The 16284-nt window shown below is 40.5% G+C and overlaps 1 protein-coding gene across 1 annotated transcript in view; it reads left to right on the plus strand.

The window, feature by feature from the left end:
• The window catches only part of CABCOCO1 (ciliary associated calcium binding coiled-coil 1), a 95131-nt gene extending 87159 nt beyond the window's left edge, over positions 1-7972 (plus strand). The window contains exon 8 of the mRNA XM_083145593.1: positions 7662-7972. Coding sequence (XP_083001719.1) covers positions 7662-7715 — 54 coding nt within the window. The 3' untranslated portion in view covers positions 7716-7972. The remainder of the gene's footprint in view (positions 1-7661) is intronic.
• Positions 7973-16284: the final 8312 nt, after the last annotated feature.

The raw sequence follows: 16284 nt of genomic DNA on the forward strand, positions 1-16284 counted from the left end.
TATATATATATATATATATATATATATATATACCAATTCCAGGGGGTGGGAGGCACTCAAATAAGGCAATCAGCCAATGAATAAAATAATACTGTGTATTGCACACCAAGCGCTTTCGGGAATCACCCCGTCCTCAGGGCACAGAACACACAAGAGAGAAGCACTGGTCACAACTACCTACCCACCTAAATACCCCCCGTGCGTCCCTCCAGGCACTCCCTCCGCCGCCGGGTCCCACCGTCCGTCTTACCGGAAGTCCATGAACCTGCACTTCCGGGAACGCTGTTCACCTCAGCCGGAAGTGACGCTGGTGCGTTCCAGCTGGTATTACCTGCGTTCCACCTGTCCTGCTGGTCTAGAAAGCACGGCAACGCAGCAGCCCCTGCTGGCTGGAGGGTGAACCTGCCTGTTGGGACATAGAACAATAAAGCAAACATAAATACATTGAAATCAATACAGCAAAACACTGAGCAAGGGAACGGGTAGGGCCTCACCATATGGGCTCGCCGCCACAACTGGTTAATCCCCCCCGTCCCTCATAAAGCTCACACAGTTAATTACATAGAAATAGCATACAAACATATAACATACAACAGAATAATGCAAAGTGCTTCTAGGTTACTGCATATTAACTATTATCTGCACATACAGTACATGATAACTGATATCATAATGACCTATGACATAGGACCAGAGTATGGAACTACAGGACTAGACATGTCACATATACAGAACGTTGCCTCCACCTATATTTATAAACATCATGATACTACAAAGAGGACAGTCTGCAGCTTTCTAATCTCCTCCACATTAAATAAGGCTATTCCAATTTATTTTTTCGTTAAGTCCTCCAGGACTAGTGGTGCCCAGCCGGACAATCCACTGAGATTCTTTCAATAAAAGGGATTTGTCTCGATCGCCACCCCTCAGTGACAATGGCACATGATCAATCATAAAGTACCTAAGCGACTCCAGGGAGTGACCTGCCTCCCTGAAGTGCCGTGCCACTGGTTGGTCGATATCTCGACCCTTCAATGCCAAACCAATTGATGATCTATGGCCTGCCATCCTTTGTTTGAATTTGCATGTGGTCTGGCCCACATAACAAAGGCCACATGGGCACTTGATAATATAGACCACATGCATTGTATCACAAGTGAGGACAAACCTGATATTATACTGTTTGTCACAGTGGGGATGCATGAATGTTTTACATGTTGTCACAAATTTGCACGTAATGCAATTGTGGCAGCTATAGCATCCTGCCGGCTTGACATATACATTTGGAAGGATGCTTTTCCCTAATCCTGTAATGTCCGATTTAACTAATCGGTCCTTGAGGTTCCTCCCCCGAATAAAAGCAAGAATGGGACGTTTGTCCCGGCAAATGGGGAGGTCCTTATCGGTACTCACGATAGGCCAAAGGGCCTTCGTTGCCCTCTGAAGGATAGGGTGGACCGTGGAAAAATCACTGACTAGGGGAATCACATTAGAATTATCTCTACTGGAAGACTTCAGTAAATCTGATCTATTCATCCGCAGCACGTCTTGTTTGGCCTTTAACAGCTCATGGTGTTGATACCCTCTTATTTGAAATGTATCCACCACACAATACAAGCTCTCAGATACCCTCTCCCTGTCACTGGTGATTCTAGCCGTTCGAATCATCTGCGACAGAGGTAGGCCTCTCTTCAGAGCTGGTGGGTGGTAGCTTGTTGATCGCAAAAGTGTGTTGCGATCAGTGGGTTTGTTAAACACCTGCGTACTGATCTTACCATTCTTTAATTGGATTTGGACATCCAGGAAATGTAAACATTCCGGATGACAAGAGAGTCATGAGGTGAACCTAACGCTCCTCTCCGCCCGTCCACAACAGGAACACGTCATCAATGTACCTGGTGTACATCAACATGTGCCCCCTAGTGGACGGGTCGTTTCCAAGTTATTCCATGGGGGGGCGGCCGCCTCCCCACTCACCGCCAATCCCCCCCCGTGGAATACCTTGGCGGCATCACCCTCGCTCGCCACCCCAACCTCGGCATGGAGCAATGCAGCAGCAGCTGCCGCATCGCACCTGGCAACCCAAGCCACCACTCCCCTAGTGGAGCGACTGCATCACCTCCCCCCCCACTCCACCCCTGTAGCACACCCCCCCACACACCTGGGGCACTCCGGTGCAACGGCCCTGTATAGCGCAGCATATTCCGTTGCACATTACAAATTAAAACAATGCTACAACAAACTGAGTAGTAACAAAGCAACATAGAGATAAGAAAGCCCTGCTATATGCCCCTTCCCACTGTCAGCACCAATGCTGAAGGTGCCTGATCACAATTGAGACTCTTGGCACAAAAATAATACTTATGACATATTTGTGCAGTTCTAGAGCAATTCTAGCATTTTCACCAAGTGTATGTCTGGAGTAACAAGTGTATATACTTAACACAGTAAAAAGAAAATGCAGTGTAGAGAAAAAGTAGATAAGTGGCTTAAGATTGTTCATTCATGAATGCTAAATATGCATTACCATACTTGTAATAATGTAATGAAGTGTCATATACACAAATGAAAATTATGTCTTGACAGTGATATTAATAAATACAAAGATGCATTTCCATATAAAATTGAAATCCAATTAAATGCAAACATCTGTTTTCCCCCCCATACATATTCAAATGAAAATCTACTTTATTCGATAGTCAAAATGGATAAATAAATAAAATAATGTAATTAGATGGCCACACCATCAAATAATATAGCAGGCATGTTAATGATTTACTGTCACGGGCAATGAGCTTTGTGGAACAGGACCTGGGCCCGGTGCAGAAGCAGACTGAGGTGGCTGGAAACCGGTAGGCCTTTTATAATGTTTCCTTATGAACTGGGGCCACACGACAGCAGATATCCAGCAGTTGGCAAATACCCAAAATGGAGGCGCAAGTCTAAACTCACTGGCGGATTTTGACAGGGACACCCGCAAGGAAGTTTGGATTTACGTGTCACTGGATACTGCATAATTTCTATAGGAGTACCTTAGAAGAGAGCAGATTAGAGATGACGAGCCAGATACTTTTCTGACTAGTGTTAGAGTGGAATGTAATCTGGTAAGTACTGTAGTATGACTGATACTGGGTAGATTGTGAGTGTAGAAGTCAGCCCGGAGTCAGACTGCATTTAACAACTCTACCATTATACTAATTCCATGCACTGAACAGCCTCTTTCTAATAACAAGATGTTAATAACTTTTGGTCAATATATATATATATATATATATCCACTAGTAGAAGAATGGCTTCTCACCTATAGCACATTTCCACCGCCCCCTTTTTTCTGTGTACATGTGTGTACAATTTTTTTGTTTATGCGTGCCACAAGAAGATGCTTAATTTACATAAAATACCCATATATTTGTACATCTTTACATGCACCCTTTGATGTTTAAAGTTGAGTACGTAAAACCAGCACCACCAATGTTGAGGAAGGAGAACCAACATCTACTTTATCTGTAAAACTACTTCCATTAATACAGCACATATTTTAAATATATTAAATTGTGTATTACATTTTCAGTTGTAGATATACATACATCTCCATTTTCCTTAAAGCTAAATACAGTAAATACGTATTACATATCCGGTTGGAGTTTATTTTTGCAAAACCATATGCAAATTAAGAGATTAATGTAAAATATTAGTGCTTCTATTTTACCCCAAACATTTGTTTTCTGTGCATTATTGTAGACTGTGGAATAAAGGAAGTTGTTTTATCTCATAAATAACTTGTTAGCTTGCTTGAACATTGACTTTGATATATAAACAAGCTTACTAGAGTTATTGTAAGGAAGTGTGCAAAATGCACTGTGACATTTTGTCAAACTAAAGCATAGATTAGTTTTTGTTTGCACTAGATATAGAAACTTAATGGGAGTAGTCTTGTTTTCTTTAGAACAGACAGCATTTCTTGCCAACAGAAGGATTTCTTATTTTGGCCAGTATCACCTACCAGCACAAATTGACCATTTGTTTAAAAATAATAATAATAATATATTCAACATGTCCAAAGAGGGAGGGAGAACCATCATAAAGATTTCAGTTATTATGTTTATTAATAAAATAAAATAATACAGTAATATGTTTGCTAGTTAAGAGAACTATATATGGGCCCTCCTACCTCCAAGTCTGTATGTTGTTACCCAGTTTGTTTTATCACTGTCTACTATTGTAAAGCGCAACGGAATCTGCTGCGCTATATAAGAACCTGTAAATAAATAAATAAATATATGTATCAGGGTGAGCAAATGATCCTTTTATGCTCCGAAGTCCTATTACCAACAGTGGTTTGTATCACAACAAAATGCATTGGTTAAATTATTCTTGCCGGCTAATGTATTCTGTAAATATTAAGATATGCCTTCTTTTTTATTTAGATTGTTTGTGTGATTCATTTATTTTGTTAGTAAGTTTGCATACCTAAACAGAATCACACAATGCTTTTTGTTTTATTTTTAATTGGGAGTTGTATTACAGAAAAACCTGTTTTCAGGGAACCATGTGTGGAGTCATTTTGAGATATGAAACAAGCTATATTGCTTTTATTATTTTAATTGCCTGTGTGGTGAGCGCTTTTAAGTGTTATAACAGGCAGTATACATCACACTGAGCTTAAATTCAGCTTGACATTCCTAACCGCTACTGTTGGAAGTCACTTTACTGGAATTATAAAGTGCTAAAGTTCTATCCACATTAACAGCAGCTCTAGTGTGCAAGGATTTCTCTGGGGCATCCTGGATGGAGAAGAAGTCAATCTTTTCAAATAGAATGCAGCAAGACTACCTCTGATCATTAATAACATTGATAATGAAGGTGTTGGCAGTGGAGATTGCTTAAGATCTAGCTTATGCTGGTCTGCTTGGCATAATCTTATTTGAATTTTCAGTTTGCAGTGCCTTGCTCCAAATGACATAACCTGGAGGATGTTTTTAGATAATGTCCCTACCTACTTACTTTGGCTTAACAAATGGTAAAGATGGCTGGTTGTCAGGATTTAGGTTAAAAATAATACCACACACAAGGTCTTTTTTGTTTTTTTTTGTATTGTGCCCAGATTTGACAATGACTTTTTTTTTTTCATGATCCTAGCTACTGCCATTAGTGGCTAACTTACTTTTACACAAACAACAACCTCATCAACATCTTCATTAGCATCAGATAACCAGTATCCTCATTATGCTGTTGAACTTGCACAGTAGCATCCTCGATTTCTATGTCACAATCTTTACTTGTGCTACTCATCCCAACATTTGTATAGGGTGCATAAATGGTGGAAGGCGGCTTCTCCAAGTGTACAGTGTCGGAAATGTCAGACTCACAGATAGCTAATGAGGACTCCCTCTAGAATTTATGATGTTTGTGGACACAGTTTGTTTTTCTGCCTTAAGGGAATGCAGTTGGGAGCAGTCTTTAGGGAGGTAAAAAAAAACTTGTGTACCTCACACCCAATTTTGGATTCACAATGGTATCCAATTCCCAAAAAATGGTTGCAGCATTTTCAGTGCTAAAAAACCCTGCAGAGCTTGAATAAATAAAGTACTCACGTTTTCAGCCCCTTGTAGTCTCCTCTCCATATATACACACGGGAGGGTGCTGATGGGTCCGGGGTGCTGCTTAGAGATTTAATTCTCCCTGTGGCTGACTCTGGGGGGAAATACACTCACATGGGCAGGGGAGTGACACACACCAGGGGTCACACACTCATGCACACACACATGCACTACTACAAGATTACAAACACACACATTACTATAATAGGAAGCAGTTTTGCACACACATGGTAATTGACTTGGAGAAGTTGGTGCTTAAAAGAAGATATAGCTAAAGTTTTTAATGTAAAAAATCACAATAAATATGCATATCAATTTAATAATTTCACTTTTATAAGCAAGGGTGGTGGTGATATGGAGGATTACATCCTATAGTGCATGAGAGGCAGAGGGATTGTTGATAAGCCCCACTGCAACTGCAATGGGACAGAAACTATTCATGTGGTGTAAGGTTTTGGTCTTGATAGACTGAAACTTTTTCCAAGTGGCAGTCTCTGAAAATGGAGGTGCACTCTTCCTTGTCTTAGAGTAATATAGGTCAAAGAGAGATGTAAACGATAACCTTTTCAGTTAAATGTACGATCCACTGCAGTCTGACTTTGTTCATGATGTTAGCAGCAGTGAACCACACGATAAGCCGACGATGGACTCAATGATGGTCGTGTAAAATTTGACCTTCATTTTCTGTGGCAAATTGATTTTCTTCAGCTGCCTCAGAAAGAACCACTTGTGGGCCTTCTTGATAATATCCACCCACCTGAGATTCTTGAAGATTATTGTTCCCATATGATGAGGCGAACATTTAGTGCTGTGGTCCCTCTGAAATCTACTTGAGTGTTCATACTCACTACTGTTGCTGAGGGACAGCTCACGACTTTGGATGAAGACAATGCTTCAGAAGGGTACTTGCAAACAAATGCTAATTGTACATTTTCACTTTCTTAATTTATCATTGTGGGGTAGGAGAGGGGGCCCACACTGAGGTCCTAGAGTATGGGGGAAATTCAGACCCACTAGGTGCGGGCTGAATTTGCTACCCCGGCCGATGTTTGGGGTTTGTGGATGTGTGAATATGCGCATGTGCAAACCCCGGGAGCGAACACCTTTGGCGAGTTTCAAATTCGCCAGGGTGTTTGCTCAATGGTGGGTGGGCATGTGGGACAATATTTGCTACTGTTTGTCCACATATGTGTTGATTGGCAGCTACAAGCACTGGTTTTGCATATTACATTGATCAAAAATAATGAAACTGGTCCTGGGCTCCCCTGCAAGTGTCCTGAGGCACGGCACACAGTTTGGGAATCACTGCCCTATGCTATGACTGGTCAACTACAATCTATGGATAAGTAGTTCATGGGACTATGCTGTCAAGTAAATGTATTATGAACCAATGCTAACTTTTTTGTTTTAATCATATTTAGAAGTTACTGTGTTATATTTGGGAACAAGCAAGTCCAGGGCTGGGCAATTGCGGCCCTCCAGATGTTGAGGAACTACACATCCCAGGATGCTTTGCATTAGTTTTGCTATGTGGCCATGCTGAAACTGATGCAAAACATGCTGGGATGTGTAGTTCCTCAACATCTGGAGGGCCGCAATTGCCCAGCCCTGAGCAAGTCGATAACTCCAGTATAAATGTTAGACTGTATTGTCAGTGCTTGGTAAATATGACCCTTACTGCATTTAACATTTGTGTTTATCTTAAAAACCTAACTTGCTAAAAAAATTATTGAACTGTAATTGTCACAGGGGAATAAACAATATCAAAATATATAATTGGAAAGTTATCCTAATTGTCTTACTATTTTTTATTTTTACCCCATATTTCTAAAGATGTGACAGTTTCCATATGCTTTAATACACATTTCAAATGTGTTATGCGCCCTAATATGGCAAATGTTATCACTTAAAAGCAGGCTCTTATTTTGTGAATGTCTGTAAAACAGGAAGACACGTGAAGTGTAATCTCTGTGTAAAGGCTAGATGGATATGTCAAACCTACAAAGACAAAGTGCAGCAGAGGGCAGCTTTTCCCTAAATCCTTTTTCATTTTCTCTTCAGGCTGAGATAAATGAAAAGTTAAGGGTTCAGGAAGAGGCCTTGTTGCAAAAATAGAAAACCTGAAAAAGCCATGACATTCTCAGCAAAGTGTTCGGAACTTCAAGAATCTCACCCTACACGACTGGAAAATATCAACTTTTAGTTCATTTGCTGTTCCTGCAAAACATCCCACAAACAACGACTTTGTATAATCCGTAGTATTATTGTGGTATTAGATTATATATATATATATATATATATATATATATATATATATATATATATATTTCAGTTTTTGATGCCATACATACCATACATACACCAAAATTTAAATTTTAAAGTTCTGTAAATATTAGTATTGAAGTTGAATAAACTGTTGAAAGAACTACTGTATGACAGTAAATGTTATGAAATAAAATAGTGTTCAAATACTATTCTTTTGACTTTCTGAACACAGAGTCCCTGTATTTACAAAGGTTCAGTATTGGTCCTTCTGTTTTTAAACATTTATGATACATTATGAGTTTCTTATACTATTAGAAAATAAGACAAACATCTAATTTACTAAAAATGTGCGGACAATTTGGTTTTATATTTATACTTGTTTATGAAGATATTTAGAAGATACAGTAAATACTATAAATACAGGGTACTTGCTCAGGTCTAACACTTTAATATTTAGATAACTGTATTTGCTATTTTGCTGACTTATATCTGGCTAGACATCGAAGTATAATACAAATGTTTCAATTATGGCTAAACAATTAATCTGACCATTTATATTCTCCTCCTTCAAGATCCACTAGAAGAACTTAATCAAGACCTAGAGCTAGTCATCGTGGTGCCCACAACTGATACCAGAAGAATGCTATAATGCACTTTTGGTACTTATGTATTATCTGGGCTCCCATGTTAAATGCACCCCATTTTTTCATACCCCTACTATCCAACTACGCATGGAGTTGATTTTATATAGTGTGGCGAGCACCGTGCCCGAAGCGTGGCGAGCGGAAACGGTCTCATAAGAAAAATGGGAGCCCAGATATTACATAAGTACCGCACTTTTCCACATTGTATATACTTATATATACACGCATTTATAGAACACTGCAGAAAAAAAAAAAGGATTTCAACACAAATCCACATTATACTCCATTCATGTACCTAAAATGAGAGCTCTGTAATTAATTTACAACACCCTTTAGTAATCACACATTTCAATATACTGCCATACCCAGGATTCAAACTCATAACCTGTTGTATTCCACCCTACTTATTGGGCTATTTAATCCTGCATAAAAACTATGAGATTTCTAATTATATGAAGCTAGCATTGCAATTGAGCAGATCTATGCAGCTATGTCATCTGGTTTCTGGTGGATGGCGTTCTGGCGGTGGGACATGGACATGCAAGTGTCTCACACTCTTGGCATCTATTGCCGAGAATGGGGCGCTCAACCGTCTTGTGCGAACTCACGCCACAATCTGGTGGACAGCGTGGGTAGACAGACGGCACCATCGGAGCTGCTCTGATGAGCTCAGCGCCATCTGTACATACCATTCATCCAACAACTCCTGTTTCACTATTTTTGGTTCTTTGACATTTGTAGGGGCTGACAATCCCTTCAGTGAGCTAGATCTTGATTTTTGATTGACCACTGATTACTGACCCCCACATTTACTTATTGTTTAGCACAAATTCAGTATTTTATGCTTAAGCTCCAAAATTACTATATGAATGTGGTGCAGAAACATGGAAAGACCACATTGTCTTTGACAACTTATGGCGTGCTCACCCCCTGATGCTGATGATTTGAATGTCATTGAAGTCTTCTCCTCCAGGTGCAAGAAGCTCTCTGATGTCAAACTCAGGAATGGCCTCTTCCATCGTTTGTATAATGTCACCCTACATGTCTGGCCTTCTTCCTCCAGTCTTGTGGCCTCAAGTCTTCCTTTCCCTTCCACAATGAAATAACAATATCAGATGTTATCCTCCTGCATGTCCAGCATTTCATAATGCCTTATGCCCTTACATAGTGCCACATAATTTGCTGTCATCCCTGACTCATGTATTCCTCTTCCACTCAGAAATTGATCCTCCCTACGAACTAAAGACTGGAAGGCAAAAACTGTTAGAATTACTTCCTGTCACTTTTATATTACATTCTATCATGCCTGTAGTTCTATTTCTTAGCTTATCTTGTATCTATATCAGCCTTTATGCCATTTGCCTTCCTCTGTCAATATCATGGACCTTCTTCTGTCTATGCCAGCCTCTTTGTCCCTCCCATCTCTGTCTGTCTCTGGCTATCTTTTCCTTCCCTTGTATTACCAGTATCTCTTTCCCTATTTGTGTTAGTTTATCTTCCTTACAGTATGTGTGATATCCTTTTCATTTACCCTATTTCTAGGTTTCTCTTTGTTTCTCCTTTGTGTTTGTATATAAATTGTGGCTGTTTGTCCTTCATTTATTTGTATTTGTATATTGATTTTCTACATTTACCCCTCTTGTTACATATAATCCTCATTGTCTTCTATTTGCCACCACCACAATTCTAACCTGTGCCACTCACAATTTTCCTTTTGCTCTGTAACTTCTCCAATCTGCTGCATCTTCTTCTACGTCTTCCCTCTTCACCCCTTATGTTATCCTGCTGAATTCCAAGGAGTCATAGGAAGCAACATGGACAACAGATGCACAGTTATGTCCAGCTGTGAACCTGAAGATGTAATATGAAGATGTAAGCACAATATTCTGTTTTTAATAGTTTTATTGAGCAACTGATACAATTGAGTAGTACATTTTATAAACCTTATGTATCCTAATTATGAAACTCAAAAACTCCTTACCACATAGTTAGGATTTGGGAGATTGCCAGTCAGTGAATCATGCTTTAATAGGCAGATATATCAAGACCCAAAAAGCTGTATTACTACTGTGAATGAGTTAGAATGCCTATTATAACAATATTTTTTGCTAGGTTTATTTTTTACTACACTAGTCCATTACCCATGTCTTGTTTGGGCTGATGCTCTAGTGGTTAGCTATGCCTTTCTTAGCCAAACTGCTTTATGGGCACCTACCATTTAATTCTCCCCACTAGCCCTTTATGCTACAGTCTTATATGGATGTTTTGTATTTAACATAGGAAATGTGTTATGTAAACCTTGTATAATGTATATGCCTCAAGTTTTTTTTTTCACCTTAGATTATAGTAAAACACTAAATAAATGTTATCATTCTAAGCCAATGAATACATTAGCTATAATAAAACATTTCTGAAAAATAAAATTCCCATACAAAACATTACTGTATGCCCTTTGAAATAGTTTGTTTAATAATTTGATAGAGCTGTGATTTAACTATTTTATGAGACTTTAGAGATCCTAGGCAGCTTTGGAAGAAGAAATTACCATTAGTGTCCTTTTACCTTACAAAATAAAACTCAAGGACACATACTCCCCTTTGGAGGAATTATTTAAAGAAAACTATTTGCTTTCATTTGAACTGCGCGTGATTACATAAGTAATGTAAAAGAAGTTCCACATGATGTACACATTTAAAACTCAAACATTTATGCCCTAGCATTTTAATCTGGGCATCTTCTATATCACTTCCCACGTATTGGTGTTGATCCAATTACACCTGAAGGGTGTGAATGCGCCCAGTAATTGCGAATTGTTACGACAATGTGCGCACTTTAAGGTGGCCGAATTCACTGAAAAGTTCTCGCACCTCCATAGAGGTGCGAGCAATTTTCAGCTAATTCGGCCCTGCGAAGGGTGCGAGTTAGGGTTAATTCGGGTGCCGTTTTTCAGCGTTAAAAAGGCACCCGAACGGGAACTCGCACCCTTTGGGGTTAATAGGATCGACCCCATTTTATGTAATTTCATACCAGACCCAGTCATGCTGTCCTCAAGACTACAATGCAAGAAATGCATTCTGAATACATGTCTTTTATTAGAGTTATCCTCATCTCACATATACTACTTGTACAAATACATCTTTCCAACAGGCTCAGTCTCCATCCTTATAGCTATCCCAATGTACACCATGGCCTTTATTCTGATCGGTGCGGCCGGAGCCGCATATGCGGCTCTGACCGCACCAGGCGAATCCCCGCCTTCCATACGGATCGCCACGGCCGTCCGTACGCGGACATGTGGCGATCCGCATGAATGTGTACGGGGATACGCCTCCTCCATGGTGGGAGCAGCCCCTGCATTCGATGGTCGCCGAACATCGAATGCAGGGCCGCACGCTCCACCAGGTCCCGCAACACAAGACCACACGGACACTTGTCCGTGTGAAATCTTGTATGGGGGCGGGCAGCTGACATCCGGCGATGTCAGATGCCCGCCCTGTACCCACGCGTCACAGCCTCATTGCCATGCATACGCCCTGCGTTTGCATGGGAACGCCCATGAAACGCGGGGCGTATGCATATGTAAATGAGGCTTAGTAGCCCCTCACGCCCCTATCCACCCCCTTTGCGGCGGTCAAAAAACTTGTGCGGCGATTTCGCCTGCACATGCGCAGAGTGCCCTCTGCACATGTGCAGACCGAAAACATCGGCGGAACAGCCGCAAGCGGCCGTTACCGCTTCAATCAGAATAACCTCCCATGTGCCAAATCACTCCACTTTTCTTAACTGTGTCGCTTTACTAGGGGTGGGCAATAAGCAGTTGATAAACTACACATCCCAGCCTGCTTTGCCTTAATTTTGCTATTTGGCCATGGTGAAAGTGATGCAAGGCATGCTGGAATGTGTAGTTCATCAACAGCTGGATGGCCGCTTATTGCCCACCCCTGCATTAGAGTGAAGACATTATCATGATTAGGGCTCTGTAATATATGCTTCAATGTTGTCTACGTTTACTTTGACCACTTTATAGAGTACTGTATGCCTTTAATTTATGTATAGGCTGTTTTCCCCACTGCCTTACAAATGAAATACATTATAAGTACTTAACTGTAATTTATGAAATCATTAAGTTCATTAAGTCCTTTTCCTTTCTCTCCCTGTGTAATACTGAGAGTGTATCTGACTCTGTAGAGCACCACTAACTGACCAAACAAATCACCCATACTTGGATTATATAAAGTTATCTATTTACTAAAAGTCGATTTGGAGCTGATAAAATTGATCTTAATTGATGTTGGACTTCCTGGCTAAAACACACGTTTACTAACAGATCATTTAAAAAATAAATTTTTATTGTTAGTAAATGTGTGTTCTATCCAACATCGATTAAAATATATTTTTTTAAATCGACCACAACTGACCTTTAGTAAATTTACCTCAAGCTGTTATTTTGTTGTATTATATGAACATTCTTATCCTGATTGCAGTTAGTTTTTTTTAGTTACTCCTTAGATGCATTTTTATATTTATTTCTTCCCTGGTTTCCTGTAGTTATTTCGTTTCTGACATCTGTACATGTTAGAGTTTTCACAACAGTTTAATTTTGTTTACTTTTTTAAGTGCCTAGGGTAAAAAACTTGCTTTCACCATTAAGACAAATAATTCTGATGTTTTCACCCAGCCTTAGTTACGTTTGCTAATGCTTTTTTGAGGACAGCTATGCAATTCCCTTGAAACAGTTATTTTTTTTGTTAATTATGTCTCCTTGCCCTGCAGCAGCTTAATCTGTGAATGCTATTTAAAACAGATTTAGCCAGCCTGATTTAGCCTTTCTGACCCATTCAGCCTGTCTCTGAAATATGGCTCTAAAATATGAGTTTCTGGTCGACCATATGTGTCAAAGCAGTGTAATCCACGGCAACTATCAATGTTTTCTGTTCGTGGTGAGAGACTTGATGCATTCTATTCTATAAACTATAGCTTTGTATAATTGTTGCTTTTGTGTATAAGCATACACAGTTCATTGACCGTGTATAATTCAAAAGCCTATATTCCATATAATGAAAGCCTACAGTAATGTGAAAATACCAAGATGAAATACATCTGTGTATAATCATTAATTCTCAGCAACTATGAATGTACTTTATATTTAGCATGTTTCACTTATTTAAAAATCTAATTTTGTCCACATTTATAGTTTGTCTTTTCTCAGCCATGGTTGCTGCAAACAAGGAATAGCTATGGACAAACCCATGGAAATGGGACAGGTTCTGTTACCAGGATGGTAGCAGAACAAGAAGGGGGTCATCCAGTATGCTATGGGCCAAACCATGGAAAATAACCAGTTACTAACACATTTAAAAGAATTGTTATTTATCAATTTATCTGAAAGTGATCTAAACTTTTTTACAGCAGGGACAGAATTAGGAATCAGACACCCCTAGGTACCCTGTTTATTTTGGACCAGTCTGGATGCTTCGAGACCACAGCTTCAACCTCACCCCATTACCACCTTCCAGACCACAATTTGCTTCCCATTTTCCCACTCCCATCACTTGCAACATAAAATATATAAAAGATCTCTTTTTGATAAGAAAGAAAAAAAAAAGAATCAACTGTCTTCATTATCCCTAGTTGCCGCTCACCAGGAAGTACCACACCTAGGCACATGCCAATGGCTTTCTTTACCATTTGACAGCTTTAGGCAGCTTTCTATGGCTCCAGAATCTGGAGGTAGGGGTGCTCCCGACTATCACAGAATTAAGGATGACTGTGAGAGAGACATCCGTATTGAACTTAATGTAAGTGGCAGGTGTTGAACTTCTAAAACACCACATCCACACATACACCTGTGGGTCTGGACAGTCAGTAATGTGTGTTGGTGGAAGCGTATGTTTGGCTAGGGTGCCGAAAAACCATGCACCGGCCCTGCACACGCCCCATGTGCCTAGTGGGTAATCCGCCACTGTCTTACAATCTTTAAAAACCAAAATCAAAGTTGCTTTTGTTACAATCTGCTTTATTTAAAAAACAAACAACAAAATCTAAATTGTTGTACTGTTACTATTACTTTATGTTGGCTAGCACCATCAGTTAAATATACTCCATAGTCTGGAACCTAACCAAATACTATACATCCTCAAGTACATCCTTTGTGGAGACAACAAATAGAGTGAAATGACTGAAAAATAAACACTCACATTGAGACCGAGATGATAATTAATACCTATGAGAGACTTGGAAAAAATAACAATTAATTCTGTTGATCTTGATCGCAGTACTGTTTTGTTATATCGATTACATTGCAATTTCTTTAACATATTGAAACTGTGTGAAATGAGGAAGGTAAAAGGGTTATTTCATGAATTAAAATAATTTATGCAAAGGGCCTGATTCAGAGATTGATGCAGTAGCAGAATCGGCTGCTACTGCAATCTAAATAGTGCAGAATGGGGGAGTGGGTAATAGTGTAATCCAGTGGCACTGTAAACAAGGGCTTAGGGAGGGCGGGGCACGGGCGCCGGGACATCAAAGGGCACTGGAGCAGTGTAGCTTGCTCCCCCGCTCCCTCCCCCGCCTGCTCATTGCGCTGCACATGGGGAGCCGAAGCCATGGGGGCGCAGGGTTGTGATGCAGGCAGTGGCTGCTCTTACAATGCTGCCGCTCTGCTCCTACCCTGCACACAAGCAGCCAAGTGTCAGATCTCAGCACAGACTACAGAGCGGCTGTATTGTGGCCGGAGATTAAAGACTGCAGCTGCTTCACAGGTTAGACAGTAGCTGGGGCTTTTCGTACTCCCCCCCCCAGACCTGGCTCTGCGACCTGCCTGTCAGGCTGTCACAACTTTATTTAATCAATTGCTCCCTTCATCCCCTCCCTCTCTCTCCTTCCTCTCTCTCCCCCTCCTTCCTCTGTCCCATTCCTTCCTGTCAGTGATGCCTGTCATACTTTCACATCCATTTCAAACCCCTGCCCCCTCTCTATCTCTCTCTCTCTCTCCCCCTTCTCTCTCTACCCAACTCTCTCCTCCATCTCTCTCCTCACCCCTCCCTCCTCTCTCCCCCTCTCTCTTCTCTTTTCTCTCTCCTGCACTTTTTCCTCTTACCCCCTTTTTTCTCAAACCTCTCTCTCACTCCCCTCCATCTCTCAGCCCCTAATCTCTCTTTATCTCTCAGTGCATACAGTGCCTGAAACACTGAGCAATTTTAGTCCCCCTTTGCAACTAGCAATTTTAGTCCACCTTGGCAACGAGCAATTCCAGTCCCCCTTGGCAACAAGCTATTTCAGTCCCCCTTGGCATCGAGCATGAAGGCTACTTAAAAGTACTGTATTTTAGGAAAAGGAGCGTACCCTACTCATGGTAAGTAAGGTGTTTGCCAGTCATGTAGTTCCAGTATACAGGTATTCTAGGTAATCAGTATTTGTTCCTCATTCCACTACCACTGTTATCATACTCAATACTACTGTTAGAAGAATCACAGTATCTATTCAGTAGCTTTATAAAGTTATGAAGGCTCAGATACCAGCCAACATCGCTAGACATGCTGGTCAAACCAGCCGACGCGGGACTCTTTCAGCGATGATGCAAGAGTGCACATCATTGCTGATCTGCAGTCGGTGGCCCATACACACTGATCGATTTTCAGCTGAAAATCGATCAGTGTATATGGGCCTTAAGTCTCATCTTACTGCTGTTTACCAGTATCACTGGGGAGCTCATCATTGCACAGCAAAGTTATTTTATGTTAAATTGCAGTGATAGAATATTTTTGTCAATT

The sequence above is a fragment of the Crinia signifera genome, chromosome 6, assembly GCF_055691185.1.
Source record: "Crinia signifera chromosome 6, ASM5569118v1, whole genome shotgun sequence".
NCBI classification, from domain to species: Eukaryota; Metazoa; Chordata; class Amphibia; order Anura; family Myobatrachidae; genus Crinia; species Crinia signifera.